Source organism: Carassius carassius, chromosome 18 (genome assembly GCF_963082965.1).
Source record: "Carassius carassius chromosome 18, fCarCar2.1, whole genome shotgun sequence".
NCBI classification, from domain to species: domain Eukaryota; kingdom Metazoa; phylum Chordata; class Actinopteri; order Cypriniformes; family Cyprinidae; genus Carassius; species Carassius carassius.
The window spans coordinates 8221834-8248033 of record NC_081772.1 but is presented as its reverse complement, the minus strand read 5'-3'; the positions used below and the strand labels follow the sequence as shown (position 1 = coordinate 8248033).

The 26200-nt window shown below is 37.6% G+C and overlaps 1 protein-coding gene across 8 annotated transcripts in view; it reads right to left on the bottom strand.

Moving 5' to 3' along the window:
• The window catches only part of enah (ENAH actin regulator), a 93349-nt gene that overhangs the window by 64389 nt on the left and 2760 nt on the right, over positions 1-26200 (bottom strand). The window contains exon 1 of one of the 8 annotated variants that reach the window (XM_059498439.1): positions 8498-8652. The exons of the other annotated variants lie outside the window; for them this stretch is intronic. Coding sequence (XP_059354422.1) covers positions 8498-8511 — 14 coding nt within the window. The 5' untranslated portion in view covers positions 8512-8652. Of the gene's footprint in view, positions 1-8497; positions 8653-26200 lie in introns of those variants that run through there. 8 annotated transcript variants of the gene reach the window in all.

The window sequence follows — 26200 nt, the reverse complement described above, 5'->3', positions numbered from 1 at the left end:
TCTGCTTATAAACCTCATGTCCGCAGGAAGCCTGGCACTGCCGCTTCAAGCTTTATGCCTTTGCAGGCGGTGGCTAAACAGTCATAGAACCAAGTCTGGGCTTATCCCTTTCCGAAAAATACTTTGACACTATATGAGTGTCCTCTTTTCTCCATAGAAAGTCGCAGTGGTTAATCAGATAAGCACATAGATAATCTTCACTACCTGCCTCACTGAACTTGTCACACAAACACAACAGAACTGCTAGATTTAAATCAGCACAGTCAGCGAAGGATCGAACGCAACTGTTTTGAACGAGTGTACCCTTTTCTAACAACAAAAAATAGTTTCATTGTCTCTGTTGAGGAATTGCAGATGTTCCTCTCATTGATAGCCGACGAGTGGATCCAGCAAGAGCTTGATGGGGCGATGTGGAATAAAAACGTTTTTTCAGGAGTCGTGGCAGTACAGGCGGCACAATTATAATGACATTGTAACAAAGTAAAAACGTTTGTGAGTCGGGAAGGAGGAGGGAAGGAGGAGGCAAGAACAGGCGGACATTTAAATGAAACTTTAATAAAAAAAAAATAAACAAAACAGCGCGACAGCCCCTCGCACAAACCAAAACACAAAATAAAACCCAGGCCTGGTCCTCCCTCGTCCTTCACTGTCGTTCCTTTTATCCTTCTGGAGCTCCTCCGCAGGACTCAATACCGGTGAGTGGGGCAGGTGTCGCTCATTCTCATTGACTCCACCAGCCTCGCTCCATTCTCTCGGCCCCACCGAGATGTGAATAATCCCGCCTTCTCTAAAGCAATACTAAACTGGAGTGGAAATGCTAGCCGAGCCGAGCCGAGCCGTGCCGAGACGAGTCATACCATGGAGTTGAAAAGTGCCATAAGTTCTCTTTATTACTTAAAGATGGACACATAAAATAAGGCTCCAAAATAATAGTGTGTTGGTTTGACCTGAAAATATTAGCACTATTGTGTTATTTGGGATTTAAATATTTGCTAAATCAATGACTAGACTCAATAACTTTAATATATAATAATGCAGCAATATGACGATAAGACTTGGTCAGCGTGATTCCAACCAAATCAATAGTTTTATAGCAATTCATACTGTGGCAATAAAAAAATATATATATAAATTATTAGTTAATTAATAACAATAAAAAAAATTGGAAATCTGGACTGAGTAAAATTGTATTTAAAAAATCTAATATAACAAATATAAAAAATGCACTGGGTATTAATGTAGTAATTAAAAATAAATATTATTATAAATCAATACATTTTAAAAACTTTAACTGTGATCCAAATCTTTAGCTGCTCAAATCTGAAATGCAAAACCATGTGAATGCCTTAACATATGCAAGCACTCTATCCTGCCCCTAGCAACAACCTGCCAGGATGCAGCTATATTCTAATACTTGTGACAGCAGAAAAAGACAGACTGACTGACTGCTAGGGTCTGGCTCCAAGCAGGACATCAAAGAGCACTCAAACCATCTCGATGTCATATGAAAAATCTTTACGCAATGCTACAATAGGCATGAAGCATTAATTTAATCTTGCAGCTTATTCATGGTTTTGACGATTGCTTTACACAAGACTTTTTTTGAATTGGAGTTATAACTTGAATTCCTATGAAGTCAATTCAACAGTATATCTCCTAGCAGTAGAAAGGCCATGAATCATCTCAAGTAGTGAGGATACACTCATCCAGCCTTAGACTAAACAGAGCTCAGAATAGTGCTGACAGCAGAGTTCTCACACCAACACTTATAGGGAAAAGCTTACAAAAGGTTAAGAGCTCACCAACAGATTACCATATATGATCACTAATAAACAGCATGATAAAAAGTCAAAATGTCATACTGATTCATCATTACTTTGTGCATAGTTTTAGAGTTGTTCATACTCACGCGCACTGATGCAGAGGTTGTCCGTGACTTCAGCAGGTATGCCTGTTACTTTCACGGCTGTATTTTACAGATTTCGCAAAGGCTTCAGCTACTCATAACTGTCGGCCGGTCTCAGCTGTTCTTTTTGATGTTGATCCGCGATCTGATGCTTGAGGGGGCAGCTGCGCTGGATGACAGGGGACACTCTAAAACGCTTAACATGGCTTAATGTACTAAGACAGTGATATTAACAGACCAAACTCACTAAAAATCATACTAATAAAGTATACTATCTATAAAAAAATCAGATGAGCCCTGAATATGAATGCAACTCGTTTAATAACACGTTAAGCCTTTTCCTCCCATAGAAAACCGTTATAAGAAAATGCTTAATGTGGCTTAATGTACCAAACAGTGATTTTTAAAAACCAAACTCACTAAACATTATACTAATAAAGTAGTATACGATGTACAAAAAACAAAACAAAAAAAAACAGATGATCCCTGAATATGAATGCAAGTCGTTTAAAGAGTAACTAAACCCTAAACCAACTTTTTTTAGTTAATGATCTATAAGAATGGGGCTTTATTAGTGCTGTTCATTGATTCGAGTAACTTTTTTGACATTTGAGTATAAAGTGTTTTAATTCTACAATATATGGTGTAAAAACGTGTGAGTGCTGCCCTCTTCAGGTTGAACGGTGGCTACTGCAGTTGATTTTTCCTATTGGATGTTGCGGTGGCAAGTGACGTAAGCGGTGGCAGGTGACGTAAGCGGTTTCCAGCTCACCACGCCCCTTGGTATGAGCTACCACGCCCTTGGCAGTATAAAACCATCAAAATCACTTTAGTGAGTCAGGAGCTGGAATTGCGAGTATTGGTAACGATCAGGATAGACTAATATAGCATCTATTTAGCATAGCAATTATATAGTTATTTAGATCTTCAAGTTAGAGTAGATTTATCTGTATTTAGTACAGTGGTCAGGATGGTACGGAGGTGTGTTACTGGTTGCGACAGCACTGCTGGACTGCATAGTTTTCCAGCAGACTTTAAAATTAAGCGCCAGTGGTTGCATGCATTTGGCCTGGAAGACCATGAGTTCCCGCCTAGAGCTCGAGTGTGCAAACTGCGTTTTACACGGGATTGCTTCTCCAACGCAATGGAGGTGGAAATGGGCTTCTCCACACAGCTCGCGCTGAAAAGCGATGCGGTGAGGGAGTTAAGACCGCAGTTTGAGCCAGCGGCTCGAATTGATATGGCTCAGGCCACAGACACTGCGACATCCTCCACTACAGGTAAAAGTGGGGGAGAAAAGTCCTCTACTTCAAATGATCGCTCTGTTGCAAAGCTACTTGCATCACTACAGTCACTCTCCATTTTAGCGTCTCTGACAGCAGCTGTCAATCAATCAGTCACTGCGAGTCTCAGGATCACGCCGCACTCGCTCAGCCCCGCCCTAGGTTCGTCACCTCTATCTCCGCTGTGATCTGCCCACTTTTCAGCATTTTTCAAATATTGTCAGTGGGTGGAGTCAGGCTCTGAGCAGGGGTTTAGTTACACTTTAATAACACGTTAAGCCTTATGATGGTTTTCTATGAGAGGAAAATGCTTAACGTGTTATTAAACGCATTGAATTCATATTCAGGGATCATCTGATTTTTTGTAGATAATATACTTTATTAATATGATGTTTAGTGAGTTTGGTCTGTTAATATCACTGTATTGGTACATTAAACCACGTTAAGCGTTTTTCCCGTTAAACGTTTTAGAATGTCCAGATGACCTCAAATTAGATGTATTGCCGCGTCACAGGAACCTTTTTTGCAGCATATTTTGCATATAGGCTCATCTATATTTGCTGGCTCGTCCTTTTCATTGGGTTGAAAGCCAAAATGTTCCCAAACTGGCGACGTGACATTAGGTTTTGGGACGAGATCGAGCGTCTCCCATCGTTTCAGTCGGCCTATTCAAAACAAACGAAGCACCATAAAGCTACAACGGCTCGCGAGAAAATTACAGTCATTACCATATTGTATCATTAATTTATTTAACATTGAATGCACAGTGACAAATTGAAAAAAAAACAATAAGGCCACAGCCTCATTAAAAAAAAAACAAAAAAAACTGAACACTGCGGTTGCCATCTTTCCTCTGCGGTTTGCTTGTCAATAGCGCGGTATTACAATATTGCGGTTATCGCAACAGCCCTACACAGGGCTCCTTTTTTCTCTGCACTCTCAGAAGCAGACAGGCAGAAAAATCCCCAGATCAGTACCACACATCATCCTCAGAATAACAAATGGAGGGAAGTACTGCGGCACTGAACAAATTCACTCGTTCTTCCCCAAACACTAGGGTTTTGTGTACAGAGCCACAGTATTTGCGACTTAAATAGATTGTACACCCAAAAATGAAAATTTCATGACCTATCCATTTAATAGCAAAAATATGAGAGTTCACGAGTTGAGATGTTAACCTTACAGACGTCTGCACTGGGATGCCAGCTATGCTGAGGGGTAGAAAGATACTGGATTAGACCGAGGAGGACAGACATGGAATTGCTAATGATTTACTGCAGCACAGACACACAGACGCATACGGAGCATCAATCTCCCAAACAAACACATACGGCGGCTCCAGGTGACTTATTCAGCAATCACTTCAATCAGCTCTGCAAACTATAATGACTGCATGCCAGATGCCTGCTGCATCAGTGTGTTAAACAGTAAACCAACAGATTTTATATTTAGATCCTTGTTAGCATATATAAATAAATGCAGCTGAATCCTATTATATAATATCACAAAGCCAAGAAATAATCTACCAAAGATAGCACACATAATTTCAAAATATTTAAGCACACAGACAGAAGAAATATACAAAATATATATTTTCAAGGAGGATTTCCCTTCCATATATATCCACTTCAAACATTACAATGCTCGTGATAACGTTCGTTGACTCTTCAATAAGTAAATCCACCAACTAATTCAACAGATGGTCTATAGGTAAAACAAGGAAATCAAAGTACTGTAGCGGATATGCAGTTCATCGATTCATTGGTTCTGAACTAATGAATCACGGTGAATCATCTAAAACAATGCAAACCCAAAGCTTGTAGATTTTGAATTCTGGCATATAAAACCAACTCTCTCTAAACTAAATGCCTGGCGCCAGCCTGGCTGGATTTAAATTATTTACGACACTCTGGACGAGAAATTCCACAGTCACGTGAGCAGCCTCAAAGGAGAAACGAAACATTCCACAACACACACATAAGCACACACACACAAATAAACTTTTCTTTACGCTCTTTATGTAAGTCCTTAATAATATGTATTTTGAATAGGTTTGTGTGTTGATAAAGTGGTTAATCCTGTTATGCGAGGATTATAAATTGCTGACTTGTAAATGGGAAGTGTTTTTGGAATGAATGTTCTCACAAAGAGTCATGATTCTGTAACCCTACCCCACTGACCAGGTCGTAAAACTTTATGACCTAACTGACAGAACAGCAAAGCCAGATCACTGGTACCTTTTCTCAATGTATTCTAAACTGGTACCTTTTCTCAATGTATTCTAAATGTATTGAGTATTGCTTTTTATGGTGCATTAGATGTTTTCCATAATCAAAAATTGGAGTATCTACAATTTATCGTGTGTTAATCAAAATTTTAATGCGTGTAATTCTGCATATGAATGTAATGTCGTGTTTCTATCAGTTATATATGTCATTTTTGGTGGCTGTGGAATCGTCATGTTGTGACCAAACTATCCACCTATAGGAAAGGTGTGTAAAATGTATTAATCTGGAATTACGAACTTGCTAGAATATCACTGCTGAAATCTGATAAGCCACAACTTGTTAGAGTGGGTGGTTCCCCAGAGACAAAGGAACGTTTTTCCCGCTTCAGATCGCGGACGTTCATTGGTTGTTCACGCAAAAAAGGCGTGAACCAGTCAAGCCATAAGAACTGACCCAGGAAGTTCCTCCCGGTCTTTTTTTTGCTTGTTCTTCTTGCTCTTCTTTGCGCTCTTGGTCCGCTCTCCTATTGCCGTTGGTCTCAGCACGGCGGCTGAGAGAACAGCCGTTCTCATGGCTCCTTTGGGAGCTTTCATCTCCGTTGTTTCATTTCTTTTACTTACTAAGTTCCTCTCTACACGAGGAAGATGAATTCTGGAATCATTATGTTTGTTGGACCTTTCAAATATCGCGCGATTCCGCAGCAGCCCCGGAAGACACGAAAGAACACGCCTAGCTACAAAGGACCATGCTCACACTCACGCTGGTCTGGCGAGTCATAAAGAGACCACATGCAAGTACCATTCTCTATGGTAAATGGCTTAAAGTTTGTCTATTACCTTTTCAAGGTGATTTGATTCGTTGTTGTCTTTCAAGGGTTACTGTCTGTGAGTTTGCATAACTGAGCATAATTCTGTGACCGCGCCTATTCTCTCACCTCTCTCATCCTCTCACTCATTCTCTCTCTCTCTCTCTCTCTCCCTCATTTGGATTCCGTTATGTCTTGTACAAAGTTACTGTCTGTATTGTCGTACGCGTATTTACTCTGTGTGATTTGTAGTTTGATGTATTATTAGTTCAATTATTAAAAACCAATATATATTCATGATTGCCTCTGTCTGAAATGCTCACATCACGAGTCAATGAAATGTCTGATCTTTAGCTACAAGCTCTTTACTTTTTAGTAACCGAAATTCATAATGATAGGATAATGTTTTCATGGCCAGAGAATATTTTTCCTTGAATTATAAGAAGTGATAACTTTATTGAAAGTTGATAAGTTAATCTTACGGCCGTTTGCTGGACAAACCACTGTTTGATTTGCGGTAATTTACAGTAAGAGATATCACTATAATTGATATGAAGAATGGAATATAATGAGTAAATTACAGTGCCTTGTAATGAGTTATTGATATATACAATTGACCTATTTTTCATCTTCAATAATTTTAATGTAACTGTCATATGAGATATATATATTAATCATATTCCTGATTAATTATTAAAATTCCCTATATATCATTTGAGTTAACTATAATGTACAACCCAGTGCGGCTACAGTACTATGGAAGCTTAAACAAAAATGTGAAAGGGAAAAATAAAAATAATTTAAAATATTTTTTTTGCAGCTACATTACACACCAAACAAAAGCATCAGGACAATTTGTAAACACTTGTAAATGCAAGACCTGTGAGAATTTCTCTAACAGAAACCACTTTGAGAGAGATGACTGTCAAATATCAAGTTGAAAACAAGTTGTATTTGCAAAGTGCTTTTCACAATGCACATTATACTTCAAAACAGCTTTACAGAAAAAAGTGGCTTAGTACCCCAAGTGACAAAAAGGCAACAGTAAATGGTAAATGGTCTGCATTTATATAGCGCTTTCAACAGACCATATGGCCATCCAAAGCACTTTACAATTTGCCTCACATTCACCCATTCACAAACCGACTGCGGTGTCAGCCATTCAAGGCGCCATCCAGCTCGTCGGGAGCAGCTGGGGTTGGATGTCTTGCTCAAGGACACCTCGACGCTTGGTCAGGTGGAGCTGGGGATTAAACCACCAACCTTCCGGTTTGTAGACAACCTACATGAACCACTGAGCCACTGCCGCCCCAGCAGTGCCAAAGAAAAACCTACAAATCACACAATACTGTGATACTGAATAATCTCTTTCGAGATGTATACAGAAAAACCTGTCCCTGACTACACAGCTGAGCAAATTTACATAGACACTGAGGAAAAGAAATAAAGAAAAAAAAACGCAACATCACTCCCCATCTGTTAAGGGCACATGCTGGTGAGTTGCTAATTTATTGCTGAACACAGGAGTACAGTTCCGCAAAAACATCAAAACCCAGCTGGCTGTGTGGGGAGAAACCACGCCACGAAGACTATTAGAATCCATTGATTCATTACACATGTAAGGACAAACACATTACCAGTAAGAAAGGTCTGTGTACTATAAAAATATAATGTGCCTTATTACACCATAATGACTTTCATTTGGCCAACCATAAAAGATTCCACAATTGATAATCAGATTAATAAATAAAAATTACTAATAAGAGGATGATGATGATGATGATGATAAAGAATAATAATAATAATAATTGTTAATTCATGATATCTAATTAATTTATAGTGTCATGTCATTGATCCAAGTATTATACTGTCCATACTGTATAAGCTACTGTAACTTTGGCACACATTGATAAATGCTCTCTATTTTGGTGCTCCACACCCATCTCTGGGCTCAAAATAATTAGGCTGGTCCCTCCATTCATCCCAACTTTAAAATAAGGTGGTTGAGTTTAATACTGACTTGCTGTTGCGATAACCTCAAGTCACTTTTACCTCAATTTAAAACCTAAGCAGCACAAGCCTGAGGGTACAGTATCTACAGTATTTTTACCCAGACATCAGAGAACACCAAGATTAGTTATCAGTAAATACATCAAGCATGATTACTATTCCATATGATCATGTTACAGATAGATCCAGAATTCATTTAAAATAAAACCTCTACATGTCCACTAGATCTTGAGGGCCTCAATCGACCACTTTCTTGGGGACTTACACGTCACGTGTCATTTCTGCGTGTTCCAAACCTCCACCCGCAAGGAGTCTTCCTACTCCTGTCTAATCCTGTTCTCCTCAAAAGATTCCTCGGAGTCTGAGGTGTCCTCGTAGCTGACAGGTCTGTGGGACTCAGAGATGAGGCTGGGACAAGCTTCGCCATTAGGACCCCTCCCTCAGGGCTAAATCAGGCAAGCTGGGCAGTCCCCTCAAGAATGCCCCTCTTCCCAAAATAAACCTGCTGACTGAAGAGTGGCATGAGCTCACTGATGTTTTTTTTCTATCTTTTGGCCCATGTCTCTCATTTGTTCCCAATTGGAGCGGTAGAGCATTGACAGTTCATTTACGGTCTATTAAAGCAAACTCAGATGGGATGATATACTAAGTCGAACAAGCATGAATGATGAATTAAGAATTGGCTCCCTAATAAGTTTGAATTTGAGTTTAAATGGCCACTCCGCACGGGAAGTTCAACTGGACTGACAGAAAAAGGAATTTACTGAAATGTAATACAATGTACTGCATTCAGGGAACTAAATATTCTTCCACACTGGTCCAGAAAGATTAATTGATTAAATACAATTTCTGTCAGTCTGTCTTTTGTTTGTTCATTCTATCATTCTGTCTGTCTGTTCCATTTATTGGTCATTTCATACATTCGTAGCTATCTAATGTTCCATCTGTCCTTTCTATTTATCGGTCCCCCGTGGTCGACCAATATATATATATATATATATATATATATATATATATATATATATATATATATATATATATATATATAGGGATGCACCGATCATGATTTTTTATGGCCGATTCCGATACCGATTTCCAATTTTCTTTTTTTAGCTTTTAAGCAACAAACAAGAAAGAAGGAAAGTGTGCATAAACAAGATATTTGGTATTTAATAGGCCAAACTTGCTTTTGGCTATTGAAAACAATAACTGTAACCATCTGAAATTAACAGCAGTAACTGCACAGTAAGTAACCTACATTCAGTACAAACATAGATGGTACAGACATCAGCCTTTAGCTTTTGTTTTTGAATTGGGTTGAAACTGCAGAGAACTGGCCTTAAATAAAAGATTAACTGTAACCATGTGAAATTAAAGGCAACAACTGCATAATTCTACAATCCAAACAACACAATCAACACACATTCAATAAGAGGTTTCTTAATCAGCATTCAGTATTTTAGTTTTTGAATTTGGTTTTAAAAAAAAAAAAGGTCTTTACCAGTGAGACTAAATAAAAGTATGCTATATAAATACATTTTCCAAAATGTTAAAATCAAATAATGTTGGTGCGAATAAAACAAAGATGCAAAGTGTTTCATTCATCCAATGAAAAAATAAATAAATAAAATAAAAAAAATTTTAAAAAAATTGGGTATTCACATCTATATTTTTTTACTTGAGCCAATGAAAAATAAATAACTTATTGTCTCAAGTAAAAAAATATAGATGTGAATCATTACCTACAGCAGGTGATTTTTAAATCAAATTAAGTCTATGTAATTTTAAGGTAAAATAAAAATAATCATCCTATACAGAACTGACGTTTATTTCTGGCTTTTCAAACGTGTATGCAAGTTCTAATTAAAAAAAAAAACAACAACAAAAAAAAAACATTTCAGTTTTGTCACAGTTTAGTCCGTTTCGTTTCTCATCCAACACGTGAGAAGTTGATCTGAACTAGTGGTGGAAATTATGATTCTTTCTAGAGATTCGTTCATTTTCAGTTCGTTCACCAAAATGATTCGTTCAGAATCGTTCACTGATTCGTTCAGTGATCATTTCTTCGTATTACACAAAATATGCCAGCAGGTGGCAAAAAAAGAGTGTATTATGTGTTATGTCTTTAGTCAACGAACGTTATTCACTTGTTACAAAAACTGATCTGGCTTCATTAAAATGTGTGTATAATCGCATTCAATATATAAAGTCTAATTAAGTTGTTAAGATGAACAAAGCACAAGGTTTTCTTGCCAAATTAGCATTTTAATTGTTTGGTCAGACAGTTTGTATATTATAAATCGGGAATTAAACGTGGAGTTGCTAAATATCAAAACAAGCATATGTGCAAAGTGCCTATAACTGCGCTTTGCATTTTCCAAGATTGACATGCTAAATGGCAGACTAACCCGGTTTACTCTCATTCATTTTGTTCACGAACGAGATAAGCTATGTACCAGTTCATTTCATTCACGAACGACATGTATCCGTTCATTCAGCTCGTTCACAAATGACATGTGTATCAGTTCAGTAATTTCATTCACGAACGAGATGTACTAAATCATTCAACTCATTCACGAACGACATAGGTATTAGTTCAGTCATTTCGTTCACAAACAATAAAATCTCTAGATCTAGTTCAGACTCATATGAAACTAGTTAATTGAAGGCCGTATTCGTTCACCATAGTGGATTACGTGAACGAGAACGATTCGTTCACCTAAAACATTCGTTCAAAAAGAATGATTCGTTCACGAACGACACATCACTAATCTGAACATCTCTTCACAGTCTACTCGTGTTCAGGGTGCGGACCGGTACAGTATACCCTCGCGCAGCTTTAGTGTGCACAGAAAAGGGACTCTTATTTGTGCGCCAGTACAACAACTGCTGATCGCTTCCTGCCATCTGTGCCTCAGACATGAAACTCTGCATTTCCAGTACTGATCGGCTGCCTGTGTCCTGCGCACAGATTTCGAAATACTCTTCCACAAAAAATGACATGGCGAACGATTACAATGTAGTCTGTGCACGCGAGCGCACTTCTGGAAAAATCGGCCGGAAAAAGACCAAAAACCAGCAGATTGCCGATCGCGTATTTTACGCAAAAAACGGCAGGTTCCGATTTATGGCCGGTCAACCGGTGCATCCCTATATATATATATATATATATATATATATATATATATATATATATATATATAGCCAAGGCCGATATATCGGTCAATATTTGGCATTTTTCATATATATATCGTTTTTTCCCAGTAAGTTTTTCTTTCAAATTCAAATCACAATTCTGCTTCTTATATTCTTCCTCAATTCAAATTCGGGAACTGAGTGGGAATTTAAAAGACATTCTCAATTATACTCTTAATGGTGCGCAGTACTCCTCTTTGCTTTCAAATGTTCCAAGTGGTAATAAACAAGAGGCTAAATATGTCCACAACCGTTAAGGTCTATTTCCCTCACAAGTAAGTAACTTCAGTATATGTGGTAGTGATGTAAATGGCAGGCAAGGGGTTAGTCCTTCAGCCTGTGGAGGCTTTTCTAAAGTTACCATGGAGAGGAGCTCTGTGGTGAAATCCAATCCTCGAAAGAGAACGCACAGGCCACTGAAACCAAACTACAAGTCTGAATGAGTTGGGATCCAAACAGAGGGCTACTATTAAAAAGATCCCTGAAAATATGGACAACCCTATATCTTTGTTGAACTTGTCTCTATGGTGACTTGGCCCCGTCCATCCATCTGAAGAGATGGGACTGATAGACTTGAAAGGAAACAAAAACTTTTGCTGTTCTCAGACTATCTGGGATTTGGGCGAAACATTTAAAGTCAGAAGCCAAAGTTAGTTTCTCCACCTCTGGTTTGGAAGAGTAGAGAGATTTTGTGGCGTTTCACATAGCAAGTAAAGCCTGGGAGAAATCCCATAGTAGCAACCACAGCAAGGGCCTGTATGTCATTATTGAGGAACTGAGGAGCAAAACAATGATTCAAGCATGCAGTCTGGCAGAGTTTGATCTGAATTCTCAAATAAAACCCTCTGTGGCAAGGAGTTGTTTGTTAGTGACAGGGTGTTGCTACAACAACGTGAAAGTAAAGACCATTTGTAATATGCAGTTTTTGTCTTTGTGCTTGTAAATGTTGCCAAACATGTCTCACCAAGTGTAACCATTGCTCTAAATAATGTGACAAGCAAACAACCAATGGTGACACCACTAGGTTTTACTGGCGCAGCTTTGTACGAAAATAAATAAATAAAACATATCAGTGCACTATTTTTGAACAAACAATTTGGTCCCAGATAGAAAAATAGTAATTTTCATCTGCTGAGCAGAAACATACACGTCAGACTGTGGCCTTCTTGTATCAGCTGCCAAACTTGCGTCTAGTTATTGACAAAGTGCTGAGTATTCATCTCTACACTCAGTTTCTCAGGAAATACTACAGCAGCCTCTGGCCATCAGGATTCTGATCTCTATACAATGATGGACACCGCTTTCACATGCACTTTTCTTTCTGTATCATAAAGCACAGAGAGCTGCTGTTACATGGAATCCGGTCAATATTCTAATGGAAAATAAAACATTCTCTGTTAACAAATTTACATCAGAGATATTTGCCTTATGCATTAGATAATCGAATAACTCCTTACAGTTACAATAAGGTTTAATTTGATATCATTAGTTCATGCATTATTATGAAATATTGAACTATACTTTACAGCATTTTTCATCTTGCGTACATGTCATTTTGCATATCCTAAAACACTTAACATTTAAAGTTCTATAAATGACTGCATGCTAATGTACTACGACTTAACATCGGGAAAAAAATTTAAAATACTGTCATTATTAATATTTACTCACTCTCATGTCATTCCAAGCCTGTGTGATAAAGATAGAAGAGGACATATTGAAGAATGTTGGTAACCCAACAGTTTTGGTTACTAATGATCTCAAAATATCTTCTTTTGCTCTACAGAAAAAAGTAATTCATTCCATTTTGGAATGACTCAAGGGTGAGCAAAAAAGGTGAGGCAATTTTCATTTTAGAGTGAACCATCTCTTTAACAACAAACATTTGCGTATTTAAAAATAAACATTATTGTGTACACAAATGCTGAAAAGTTCATTGTTAGTTCATGATACCTAATGAATTAACTTATTTTGAAATCAAGCAAAGAATATCTGGATCAAACAGGATAGCCTTATGACACTGAAACAAAATCATATGTTTTTCTTTTGCTGTGAAGCCTCTGCTCTTGACCTGGTCAACTAAAAAAACCCAGGTCGCTCTCGGTGCTCTGTCACTCAGCTTACTAACAGATTTCAACTGGCAAAAGCAGGATTTAGCGCTTCAGTGACGCTAAGCCCATAATCCTTAAATCTTTTAATATCATGTAGGAAATGTTTGGACAGAGGAGAGAAAAGTCATGGAAAAAGATGAGGCCTAACAGCTGGGCCAATAACAGATGGTAAGGGTGGACGTATGACAAAATCCTATATCAAGGTCCAAGTAATTTTTCATCCCAGTAATAGACCTCCATGAAGTTGGCACCCCATAAAAGGAAATAATCTCCAAAACTATGCCATTCGTTTGTGCTGCGTTTGTGCCGTAAAAACTAAAGTTTGTGCTGGTTTTGTTGTTGAGATATTGAACATAATTTTTTTGGTTGCGTTATGTCACTCTCCACCGCATGTCGTTCAAATCGCTCCAAGCCGGTGTCATTCATTTGTGCCGTTAAAACAAACAGTCTATCCATTTTCCCTTCGCAGATATAGCAATTTTAATTCTGGAGCTGTGACGTCACTCTCCGCCCCATTTAGTCTATATCGCATTTAAACGGTGTCGTTTGTTTGTGCTTAAACGTTAACATTCTATCTAAATTAACATTCTATCTATTCGTTTATGCTTGATTTGTGCTTGTTTGTGCCGTTGAAAGGAACACTGCAACTACGATCCCCTCTTAAACATAAAAAAACTTTTTAAGTTCACTTACATAACCGTCCACCACATATGGTCCAAATCGTTGCAAAATGGTGCCGCTCGATTGTGCTCGATTTGTGCTGTTACGATAAACATTGTATCTTGTCCTCTTCGGAAAGTGAATCTATGGCAACCCCATGCCTTCCAAATCGGCACAAACCGGTGCATTTTGTTTGTGCTCAATTGGCACAAACAATTTTTTACAGCACAAACAGAGCACAAACGATTGAGTCTATTTTGCTGACGTTTTGCGTTGGGTGGGGGGTCAACTTCACAGAATCAACCTCTCCTCCAAAGATTTTGTGATGTCTAAACTAAAGAATGGAATAATTTATGATGGTTCTTTCTACGGCACAAAACAGCACAAATTGAGCACAAACGAAAGACACCGGTTTGGGGCGATTTGGACGGCATGTGGTGGAGAGTGACATCACTTTCCAGAATCCAAAGTGTTTCTAGGGAAGAGGACAAGATACAATGCTTATCCTAACCGCACAAATAGAGCACAAACGAGCGGCACCGTTTTGCAAAGATTTGGACCATATGGAGTGGACCGTTATGTAAGTGAACTTAAAGGGTTTTTTTATGTTTAAGAGGGGATCGTAGTTGCAGTGTTTCTTTCAATGGCACAAACCGGCACAAATAGAGCACAAATGAAAGACCGGTTTGGTGCGATTTAGATGAGGTGGGGTGGAGAGTGACATAACTGCCCCAAATTATATTTGTTATTTCTAAAGGAGGGGATATAGATAGAATGTTAATTTTAACAGCACAAATGGGCACAAACCGAGCACAAATGAATGACACCGTTTAAATGCGATTTAGACTAAAAGGGCTGGAGAGTGACGTCACAGCTCCAGAATTAAAATTGTTAAATCTGCGAAGGGAAAATAGATAGACTGTTTGTTTTAACGTCACAAACCAGCACATACCGAGCACAAATGAATGACACCGGCTTGGAGCGATTTGAACACATGGGGTGGAGAGTGACGTAACGTAATATATATATATATATATATATACACACACACACACACACACACACATTTAAATCACATGTGACATGTCTATTTCTTTTAATTATCCAATAAATACTGTATAAACTGAAGTTACACCATTTCTTGTTTATTTTGTGGATTCTTCTGAAGATTATTTATAACAAACAAATGTTACATTAGGCGTCACTGTAAGAAAAGCTACAATACTACAAATACCACCCTAACAAAGACCAAGAGCATACTGGGTTGAGCTTCGGGGAGCTAGTTACTCGGTAAACTCAGGACAACAGATCCATTGATCAAGTACACATTAGCATATTGATTGTTCTGGACCATAAAACTTATACATTGCATTGACTGTGTGCAGTGGATTCTTTTGGCACTTTACAGGTCTCCAGGATTAGAATTCCTTAAAACATTATTATATAAGAATACAGAGGAATACACACTGATATCCATGAGATGGGAATCATCTATCCTACTTTCTAACACATCATCATCGTCATCCAACATGAATACTCCTTTTAAACACACATGAAACCAATACAGACAGCAAACTTCACTGTTGGTTTGATCTAAATGGTGTACATGAGTGGTCACTGACCAGTAAACATACTGAGAGGTAGTTTATGGTTTAAGATTTTAGCAAAAACAGATTTTGCAATCTATTACAAAATGGATATAAACAGTATCACTTGTATAAATAAAATATAAATGAGACTAAGCAGTAGATTGCCTGATGTATGATAATGAGCCATAACACAAAAGTGCATCTGGCATGTGCAACTGAATTCTGTAATCATGTTAATGGTATGGCATAGCACTGTACCATAGTGTTGACTGTATCTAGCTTATATGTTATGTACCTAATTAATTATGATAAAATACATTAATCTAAATAAATATCTAACCAACTAACAGATAAAGCCCAAACTAGCAAACTAATTGCAACCAACTACCTTTTTTTTTGCATGTTTAAGTCACAACTATAACAAAATCAGAGCGGTCATCTCCCTAAAAATAAACTCTGAAGCAACCTGTCCTGAAATAATGTTCTCATTAATACCCCTCCGAGTCCAGGGATGTGTTTGAATCTTTCTCTCCCGTTTTCACTGAGGTAATCAAGTCCACATGGAGGTGAGAGCGAGCTGCTCCGGGTTCCAAACATGGCAATCAGTGCGTGATGAGTCATGCTCCCTTTTAAGCTGCCTTAAGTTAACCCCCTGCTCTCCATTTTTCACTCAGAGAATAACTCTGCAGTCAGAGATCTGGATGCATGTGGTTCTCTACATTCCACTCAGAGCTGGAACTTGAAGTGATATGGATTGTTGAGCTCATCAGCTGAGGCTACTCCAAAGAGGAGGAAAAAAATAAAAATAATAAATTCACTGCATACTTTCCATCTCTTCAGGCTATCAGTCATGGGGCGCAAAAACTGATGCGGAATACAAAAGCAGCACAGCACACTTCAACCACACAGAATCAACAAACTAAGAGAAAAAAAACATGTAGACTTGATTCAGTTATGATTAAAGAGTGTGAACAACATCAGAATACTGAGTTTAGTCAGTCTTAACAGAAATCGTATACGTACACACCAGCTTTCAAAAGTTGTGCGTGAGGAATGTTTTGGAAGTCTACTGATCCCCAAAACTGCAATGAACAACAGCCTGTTTAAGTTTAATTGTTAGAAAGGTTACACAAAACTGCTTGTGGTGCAAGAAACCTTGACTAACTTTACAAGTGACTTCAGATAAAAAATAAGCAGCTACAAATGTGTAGAATATAGACTCTTTGTTGAGGTGTGTATCCAGATACCACTCAAGAGGGCAAACAAATATCATTCAGATCATACTAAAACAAGACAAGAGTGTGAGCCAAGGCACATTTGACAATAATGCTAACTGATCTGGCAGCAGTTGTCTTAATTAAATCCCAACTGGCTGCAGGACATTAATTATGAGGCAGAAGCCAGCCACGGCCATGTGACTCCAGCCTGGCCCTATGCTAGCACACGCTGCCATCCTGGGACAGCTGAAAACTGTATTCACTCAAGACCTAATAGCCTCCCTCGGTTTAGTGCTACATACAGGTCAATTATCCATGTCTAGTGCATAGGGATGATAGTAAAAAAAAAAAAAATTATATATATATATATATATATATATATATATGATAAGTCTAAAGATTATCTTTGCAATTTATATTAATATTGTAATTGATCCATTCATCCTCTGGTATTTATTTGATGAATATTCAGTAATATGAGGAAATGTATCTTCATAAATGAAGTATTATGAAGTTATATCAAAGTGTTCTATGTAGAGTTAAAAAAAAAAAAATAGTGTATCCAGTCATTCAACAGCTCTACGGCTTTAACGGGCAAGCTGTAGTTAATCACGCTGTGTGCTGCACGGCTCTTAAAGTCATCCCAGACTCTCACGTCCGCCAAAGAGTCTGCTTAGGGGGGTTTTCAGCAAGACTGCAGCCGGAGCATTTTCAAACCATCTGAAAAGAAAAATTCCTCAGTGGAACCATTTGCCTTTTTCTCTCTGACCGTATGGAGTATGTACTTGATTTCAATAGTAATTGATTTCAAAATTACACCATCTCACTCCTTTACAGACTTTTCAGAGGGTTTTTTTGTTACATATGTGACTGGAAATAGAAATCTGTTCCCTTCAAGACAGAAACACTGATGTTAACTTTATCTCTCAGTGCCCTAGATTACCCAACCTAACTATAGACCAACAAAGAAATTAAATTAATCTCCACTAATCACTTCAGAGCATTCAAAAAAAAAAAAAAATTCAGTATTTTACATTTATTAAGATTTTTAATAAAAATACATATTGCTTTGTTTTATAATATATTGTTGCATAAATGAATAACAACCTGTATTATTACTAGTATTGTTATTAGTATTTTAAAATCATAAAATAAACCAAAAGAATAGGGGAAAAAAACAGCACTCTTGATTAGCGGAACGTGTCAAGACCACGTGAGGAACCCTATCACAATCTCATTCCTCTTAAATCCTCATTTCTTTCTATTAATTATGAGCTGATTAGCTATGGTTCTAGCGCTCTTCCTTCGCTCTGTGCTGAGCACTGTATTCCCTCGCGGACAGCGGAGAGAACATTGATCAAGTGAGAAAAGAGAGAGAGAAGCAGATAAATTCTTCACATATTCACTCCAGGGCTGGCCACGTGCCACGAGGGTGGGAGGACTGGGGGGTGAAGAGAAGAAGGAAAAGAGAAGTTAAGATTCTGACAGCACAACACAGTCAGACTGGATGCTGCAATGAAACTACTCCAAATTTTTAATGTGCCGCCACTGGCCAACAGAAGAAGGGAAACTGCACTGTCCTCTAAACAGCCCAGAGGACCGGCAACACATATAGATGTGTGACGGTAGTTGTAATGACTATGTTAACTGAACCAGTGGAAATCTGATCAAGTGCAAGCAAATGCATCGTAAAGACAAAATACTGGACGTCTGACAAACAACAACTAGCATGTACTGGTAAACACTCTGGATCATTCTATGCATCTGTCCATGACTCATGTTAGTCTTTATTAACCCTCTATTAACCCTCTCTGGGAGTGCTAACAGGTGTGAGAAGGTTCTGCTGTTGATGGCCTAATGAAAGGGAAGGCCCGGCTGTCTGATGCTGACTGAGACTCACCTGTTTCACCCACTGGTGTGAGTGTGTTTGGGATTGACACAAAGACAGACAAAAAAGTATGTTCAGCTGTTTTACAACCTTCAATGCTCATATGTCAATGTTGGTAAACCATTAAAGGAGATGATTAAATTTGAGAAAATTAAGCTTTTTTTTTAAGGACTGTTAAAGCTTTCATATATATATATATTATACTACAAAAACTGCCACTACTAAAATGTCTTGTATTTTGCACCCCACTTTTGGTTAATTCCTATTACTAATACTAATCTGCATAAATTACAAATACTAATGCATTATTATAGTTAACAGTAGTAAATAATAGTGTAGAATTATTTTAATAGATTTTTGTAGTATGAGTAGAAAAATGTATTTGTTGTATTTATTATTATTATTTTATTTACTTTTGCATTATGGTTATGGAATTGCAGGATATTGTGAAAAAAAAATCTCAATGCAATTTTTTTAATTTAAGATTCACTCAATTTATAAAATATATAGCAATCTGCCCTTTCTCTTTTTATCCTCAGAATGGTGCACCCTGAAGGGGTGGAGCGCATGTAAACATGCGCCTCTGTTAGATTTACATTCATTCATTTAGCTGATGCTTTTTATCCAAAGCAACTTACAATTGCTATATATGTCAGAGGTCGCACGCCTCTGGAGCAACTAGGGGTTAAGGGTCTTGCTCAGGGACACATTGGTGTCTCACAGTAGATTCAAACCCGGGTCTCTCACACCAAAGGCATGTGTCTTATCCACTGCGCCAACACCACCCATTAGTCTAGATAAGTAGTAGATAATGCAGGTGCAGAGTATGTCCCACTAACCTCAGCACACACCCAAACCCACAGACTACAGGAAACCATCTAGAAGAAAAACACTCAGGGGTAATAAAGACAACGTTTGCAGGACAGCTGATCTCTCTCGGACAGATGGGTCAACATAGAGACCACCTGTTCAGTACATGCACACTGTGAGATCCCCAACTATAGACTATAGGGGTAAAAGGGGTTTGAAAAGGGAGAGTTTGTGAAATTCTGCTTTAGAAAAAAGATGCTTTATTGAACCACAGAAAAGACGTAAAAAGTCTTCCTTTTCTCATTCACAACATCTGTTGCAATAGGAGTCTTTAAGCCCAGGGCTGACATGTGCTTGTTTTTGCCCACTGGTCAGCCTCATGGTGAATGATGAGTGTTTATTAATGTAGAGAACTAATGCATACAGAAATTCTTCACACTTACTGTTAAAAATCAACATTGAAGCTACTCCTCAGACAGAGCAACAAAAGGTACCAGCTGTTCAACTCATTATGTTGAAACCTAGCTAAAACGATTGATAGACAAGAATAATACACATTTAGCATTTAACATTTTATGGTCCTACGCCTTCCACAGATGATATAAAGACATTAATACATTTAGACCACTTAACTTATTGATTGCTATCGGGATGTGAAGAGAGATACAACCAGCATAACAAAAAATGTTTTTAAACCAAATCACCTACCCTGCCTTTAATACACTATGTCCTTCCTTGCAAGAGAAACTTTGCAGAAAAGTGATGAAATGGACAAAATCTCAAAATACAGAACTGGAGTACAACAAAAACAAGTCATTCCTACAGATAAAGGTCTAAATATCATGGAAAAAGAGATCTCACACATAAAGGTCAAACCTTCTACTCAACGCTTTAACAATTTCATAGTGATAAGATAAACACTGAGAAACACCAATAATAAAGATAATTCCAAAAATAATTTACCTACAAAAATCTCATGGCATCACTTCTGAACTTGAGGCATCTTGAAGATCCAACTTTCATTGAAAAATGATATTTGATTCATTGCTTACATAAGCAGTCAGTGCTATTAGCACAATGATTCCATTTAGGACATTGGTGATGCTGTTTTTTGTTTCAGGGATGTTCTCTTGGCTTGTGTGCTGTGAATGGCACAGCTTGAGGTGGGCAGAAGGCAGATGGGCTGCTGGGTTCAATCATTCAGCTGGATTAGGGCTGTGCTCACAGATCTTTCAAGCAGCACAAGGGATGACATGGAGCCGCTGTATGCCATACAGACTGAAAGATCACAAGAAGCTTCTCAGCGGTGACATTAAATAGGGAATGCAGACGTATCCTTTACATTCAATCCGATATTGATAGAAGAGCATAAAGGAGGATTAAAGAAAGACTTCACAAGAGACAAGCTCACAATTATGAAACATTCAAATACAAGAAAGAAAAAAGTGCATGGAAAAAAGCAAGTATTAGAGTTGACTATAAAGAAAGAGGACTCTTGTGCTTATTCAAGTAGACAATTTCTGCCAAGTGCCAAAGTGGGATATAACAGTATCTCATCCCCAAATTTGGCCAAACTCAATCAGTTTTTTGTTTTTGATAAACACTCTTTAGAATCCAGAGGTTCAGTTTGTTGGCTCCTCAACACCAGGCTCAGGAATGTTTTGTTAAACAGCCACAAAACCCAGAGAAGGTTTTACAGCCAGTGTCCAACAATCCAGCTTCAGGGTTGAGCTCTATTGTAGCACACACAAAAGGGAGATGTTTTATTCACAATAGCAGTGTACTACATTATGTAGGGTATCGGGGACTGCAGATCAATTGCCTCTCAACCTTCAAAGCTTCTAATCAACTGAGAAGCTTTGGGTGCTTTTGTTAATATTATTACACCGTGCATCAACAAATTCCAAAATCATTAAATGCTGCCAAAGCATCCTAGTTAGATGTTGTGTGGTAACTAAATGTTTACATTTTCTGAAGAAAACATGCTTGTAGTAAAATCAGGTTAGCAACACAAGGCGAACACAGCAACATTGCCACAGTAATTTTACTTTAAGGTTATTTTCATCACATTCACCAATAATTGATGAAGTCCATAACATTTGTAGAAAATGAGCTTATGGTGTGATACGAGACGTGAACGTAGCGTCGATTTCAGTTATTTGTTTTGCCATGCACGATGGGGAGTATTAAGAAACATCTGACTGTCAAATTCCACAACCATGTTCTAAAAAGTGCTGATGTTTAATACTGAGGGATTTTGAAAAACTTGATGGGTGCCAAAGCAAGGATTATATTTGCAGATAAAGATGAGTCCTTATCCAAGTCTTCTTTGAGATAGCTGCACAACTGTGCAAACTCATCAGAATTCTGTGTTGTGATAACATTCACAGCTGTTTTAACACTCTACACATTGGAGTAATTATCCATGTCCTCCTCCGCATGGTGAAATGCAACCACCACACGCTGCCCCTTAAGCTTCTTACAAACCCAAACTTCATATCGAAAAAGTGTCCTTTTATAGAGACAGCAGCCTTAAGGGAGAGTGCCTGCCGAACAGTGGTTCCAGGTACAGGAACAGCTTCACAAACACAGAGAGACGGGGGTAGAAAGGATGCTGTTGGACGACAGTAAGGAATCCATCACTTGCTGTTGTGCTGCGTAGCATGCCATCTTCAAAACAAGACCAGGGATGCTGGCCAGATTTCTAGACCGAATGCACCCACACACAAAAAAACATCTCATCTTTAATTCAGATGCTGTATCTGTTTGAAGTGAAAAGGCCTTAAAACTGGCTCAGAGATTCTTAATGGAATGACATTGGGGATTCTGTTGGTGAACTTCACTTAGAGGAGAATCATTAGCCCATCTTGCCCAAAAATTGAGAAGCAATCAGAAGGCCACAGAGCATTATGAGAACCCACCAATGAAAGGTCTGGCTCACCAAGGTACTTAGTTGAGTGCAAACAGTCTGTGTTAGATGCAGGTACTGCTACTTAAAGTCTGTCCATGTTTTCCTAGGGTACAGTTAAGTGAAGGTGTGAACTTCATGATATTAATGATTGAGGGTTGAGTAGATTTTTTAGTTCCATTTTCACACATCATTTCATTGCCTGAAGGCAAAAAACTCAAGAGGGCAAACATAAATTTCCAACCAGAGCTGTTGATTAATGGATGCTGACTGATTGCAATATAACCATCAAGGAGGTGGAAAACTGTAGCATTGTTCCTTTCATAGGAAGTACAGATGGACCCCAAGGCATCAATGCATACTGCATTATGTTTGGAGAAAAGGATCACGAATAAGCAAATCTAACTAACTAGTTATGCCTCCCCAACAGGCTGCTATTTTCTTGTTAATCTAACATACTTGGCGTGTGCAAAACCGAACACTGCCATCTATTCCCATGTTCCTGAGTCACAAGCACTGGTCATGTGTTCCCATAAGTAGTTTTCCAAAGTGGGATTTTTAGAAATTTAATAGGAAAATACAATGTCAATTTAAATGTATCATACAAAAGCAATGTACTAAAATTAGACTTTATATTCTTCTAGACCTAATTTATATTGTTAATTTAGAAAAGAAAGGGTACCAAGAACAAAAAAATGCACATTTGTGACCAGTCCTCGTTAAGAGAACACATCATGACTGACGAAGCATATGCAGCTAGGTATAGGGGAATGTTAGATTATGTATTTCCTTTAGAAAAAAAGACAATGTGTCTTTCAGTCCAAAGATGCATCACTGTTAGCCTTTCTGAGGTCCGTAGATAACATCTTTGAAGTAGACAGAAGAGAAAATCATTCTTAATCAATTGATGATAACCATTGATTAAGATGAAGGCATCTAAGGCACTATAAGAAAATAATTTTCATGGCCAGACTTTTGTGCTGTGGACAAAAAGCTATGGGAAAAAGTAAAGCCTTTTTCCAATCAGTGTTAATTTTGACAACAAATTTGGATTTAGTGTTAGTCACGGTCTTTGAAAAAAAATGCTATTTAATTTTAGTCATTTTAGTCATCCGAGTTGGTTTGATTTGAATCTAGTTTTAGGCTTAGTTGACTAAATATCTAAGATTTTTGTTGACTAAATCTACATTTAAATTTAATGGGTTTATTTACAGTGTAATGCATTTATTTACCATTTCTCTACAATTTCCAAACTCATTATAGGTTTGATATTAAGGTAACAAGAGTAACAAGAATATGGTCCAATTTATTAACAAAATTAAAAATAGAAGGCAATGTTGCTTACCACATTTCTTCATTCTTTCAAGCAAACATATTTATTTATAAAAATACATTTTTGATTAATCCTTATTAGGGTTACTAAAGTGATTAAATCAAGAGTTATTTTCTCTATTTCTTTTGATGCTTGATTAAAATTAAGGACATAGATTGCACAGATGCAATATACTGATACACATCGAATATTCCCTCAACTGTTCACTTAAGATGTAAACCAGGTGTGTTTAAATGAATACTCACCAAAACGGGCAATTTCACATAATTTTGTATGTATTTCTCTGTTCAAGTGCGAAAATATGCAAAAATGAACTGAATTCCGTGATTGTGCACAGTCTGAGAGGCGCTTTTCTGTGTGCAAGATTCATGTGTATGCACTCAGATGTTGACATTTTTGAACGTTTTATGAGAAGTGCAGCAAGTGTATGCTAGCTTATGTACCATCTGATAGATCAGTTTGTCCAAATGTGTGCATCTAAACCTCCCAATCATGCAGGAGATTCATTCTGATTGGATCTCTTCCCAAATCATCCCTCCCTAACATTTTTGTCTCGTTTTTATTAGTTGACGAAAATGTCAATAGATTTCAAAATTTAGAAAATTATGAGTCAAAAAAATTAACACGGTTTCCAATGAAAAACCCCAAATAATAGCTCAATGGTCTCTGCTTACATGGACAATGAACATATGCTCACTGTGAGCACTACAGAATGAAAAAACAAAGATAACAAAGTAAGGAAACAAAGTAAAACTAAACATATGGTAGATAGATAGTTCCTGCTACCTCTCAACACTCAGAGACCTACACGGTGCAGAGTCAGCCAGGTGCACATAGAAGAGGAACTTAGGATGGGTACATGCCACACGCAGAAGCAGCACATATTTATTTTGGTTTCCACAATAATAGGTAGTTCACAATGACCACACCAGCAGTGTGCAAGAAGAGTTTCGTTGGTGAGCTTATTTTTGCCATGCTATGTGCTTTCAAACTTAGCAGAAAACACTTTGAGAATGCATAAACCTAAGAACAATATACTGCAATTTAGGCTATCATGAAGAAACAAAGACGCAAATACAGTACTGTGCAAAAGTCTTGCAAGCTTTTTTTAACGCATAGTGTGGTCACACCAAATGTTGATTTAATTTAGTTAAGTTAATAGAAGTAAATTAATCAAATCTATTTGGCATTTTTGAGGCGCTTATTAAGCATTAGCTGGTGTCAGACTACATTTAATGGCAAAAATAAACCGATATTTACTACACACACTACAGCAAAACATAGAAATAACTGACTTATTAAATTATAGCACAGTACTATAAATCAGTGACTCATTTACAAGTCAATTAATTCTTTTTTATTATTATTCATTGACAAAGTCTATAAGGTTTTGCAATATTTCAACAAATCAGATGGTTTTATATTTTGCACTTGACAATCAAGTTTGTTGATTCTCAACTGCCAATTCAAATTATCCATATATTAGGGGTGCATGATAAATATCGGCCTATAATTAATGCACATCTCATCAGTAAAGCCGGTTCTCTAATCAGCGGTAAATTCCATCAGGTGCGTGATTTCACATAGAGCAGCTGTTACTACACAGAGTCGTTGTTAACTGACAGGCTGCGCAAATACATGTTCATTATCAAATAATCGGCTTTACTGACAAGATGCGCATTAATTATCTGCCGATATTTATCGTGCACCCCTAAGTAAAACCCAATCTAAAAACCCAGAATTTTTTTTTCACTTCACTTTATGCACTAACTGCAATATTGCAATATGAAACAGGCTTTAGAGAGGAAAAAGTGCTGTGCTCTGCTACCTGACAATAAGGCCTTATTCAAATGTATCTAAGACACTATCAAACCCATTCATGACAAGCCTATTTTAAACACTCTGGAAAGCTAAGTGGCCTTAAAGTGGCCATAAAGCATCTGGGAAACAGTGCGGGCATGATAGATAATCAGAATCACTCTACTCGATGCTTGCCACTGAATCCATTGATTAAAATCCAAACTGCAGAGAGCCATGATAGCAGGTGTGATCATTTTTTCAACAGATCTATGCTAGATCCAAAATCTTGTTCCTAAAATGCCGGTCAATTGAAGACAATTATCTTACACCAACTGATTCGATACTCATCTGTCTACCCAAATTCAAGCTTCAACTACTACAGCCCTTGAAAATAACTGAAAGTTTCAAGGTGACTGTGAACTAAAAGTTGTGCTTTAATTTCTCATTGATTAACAAT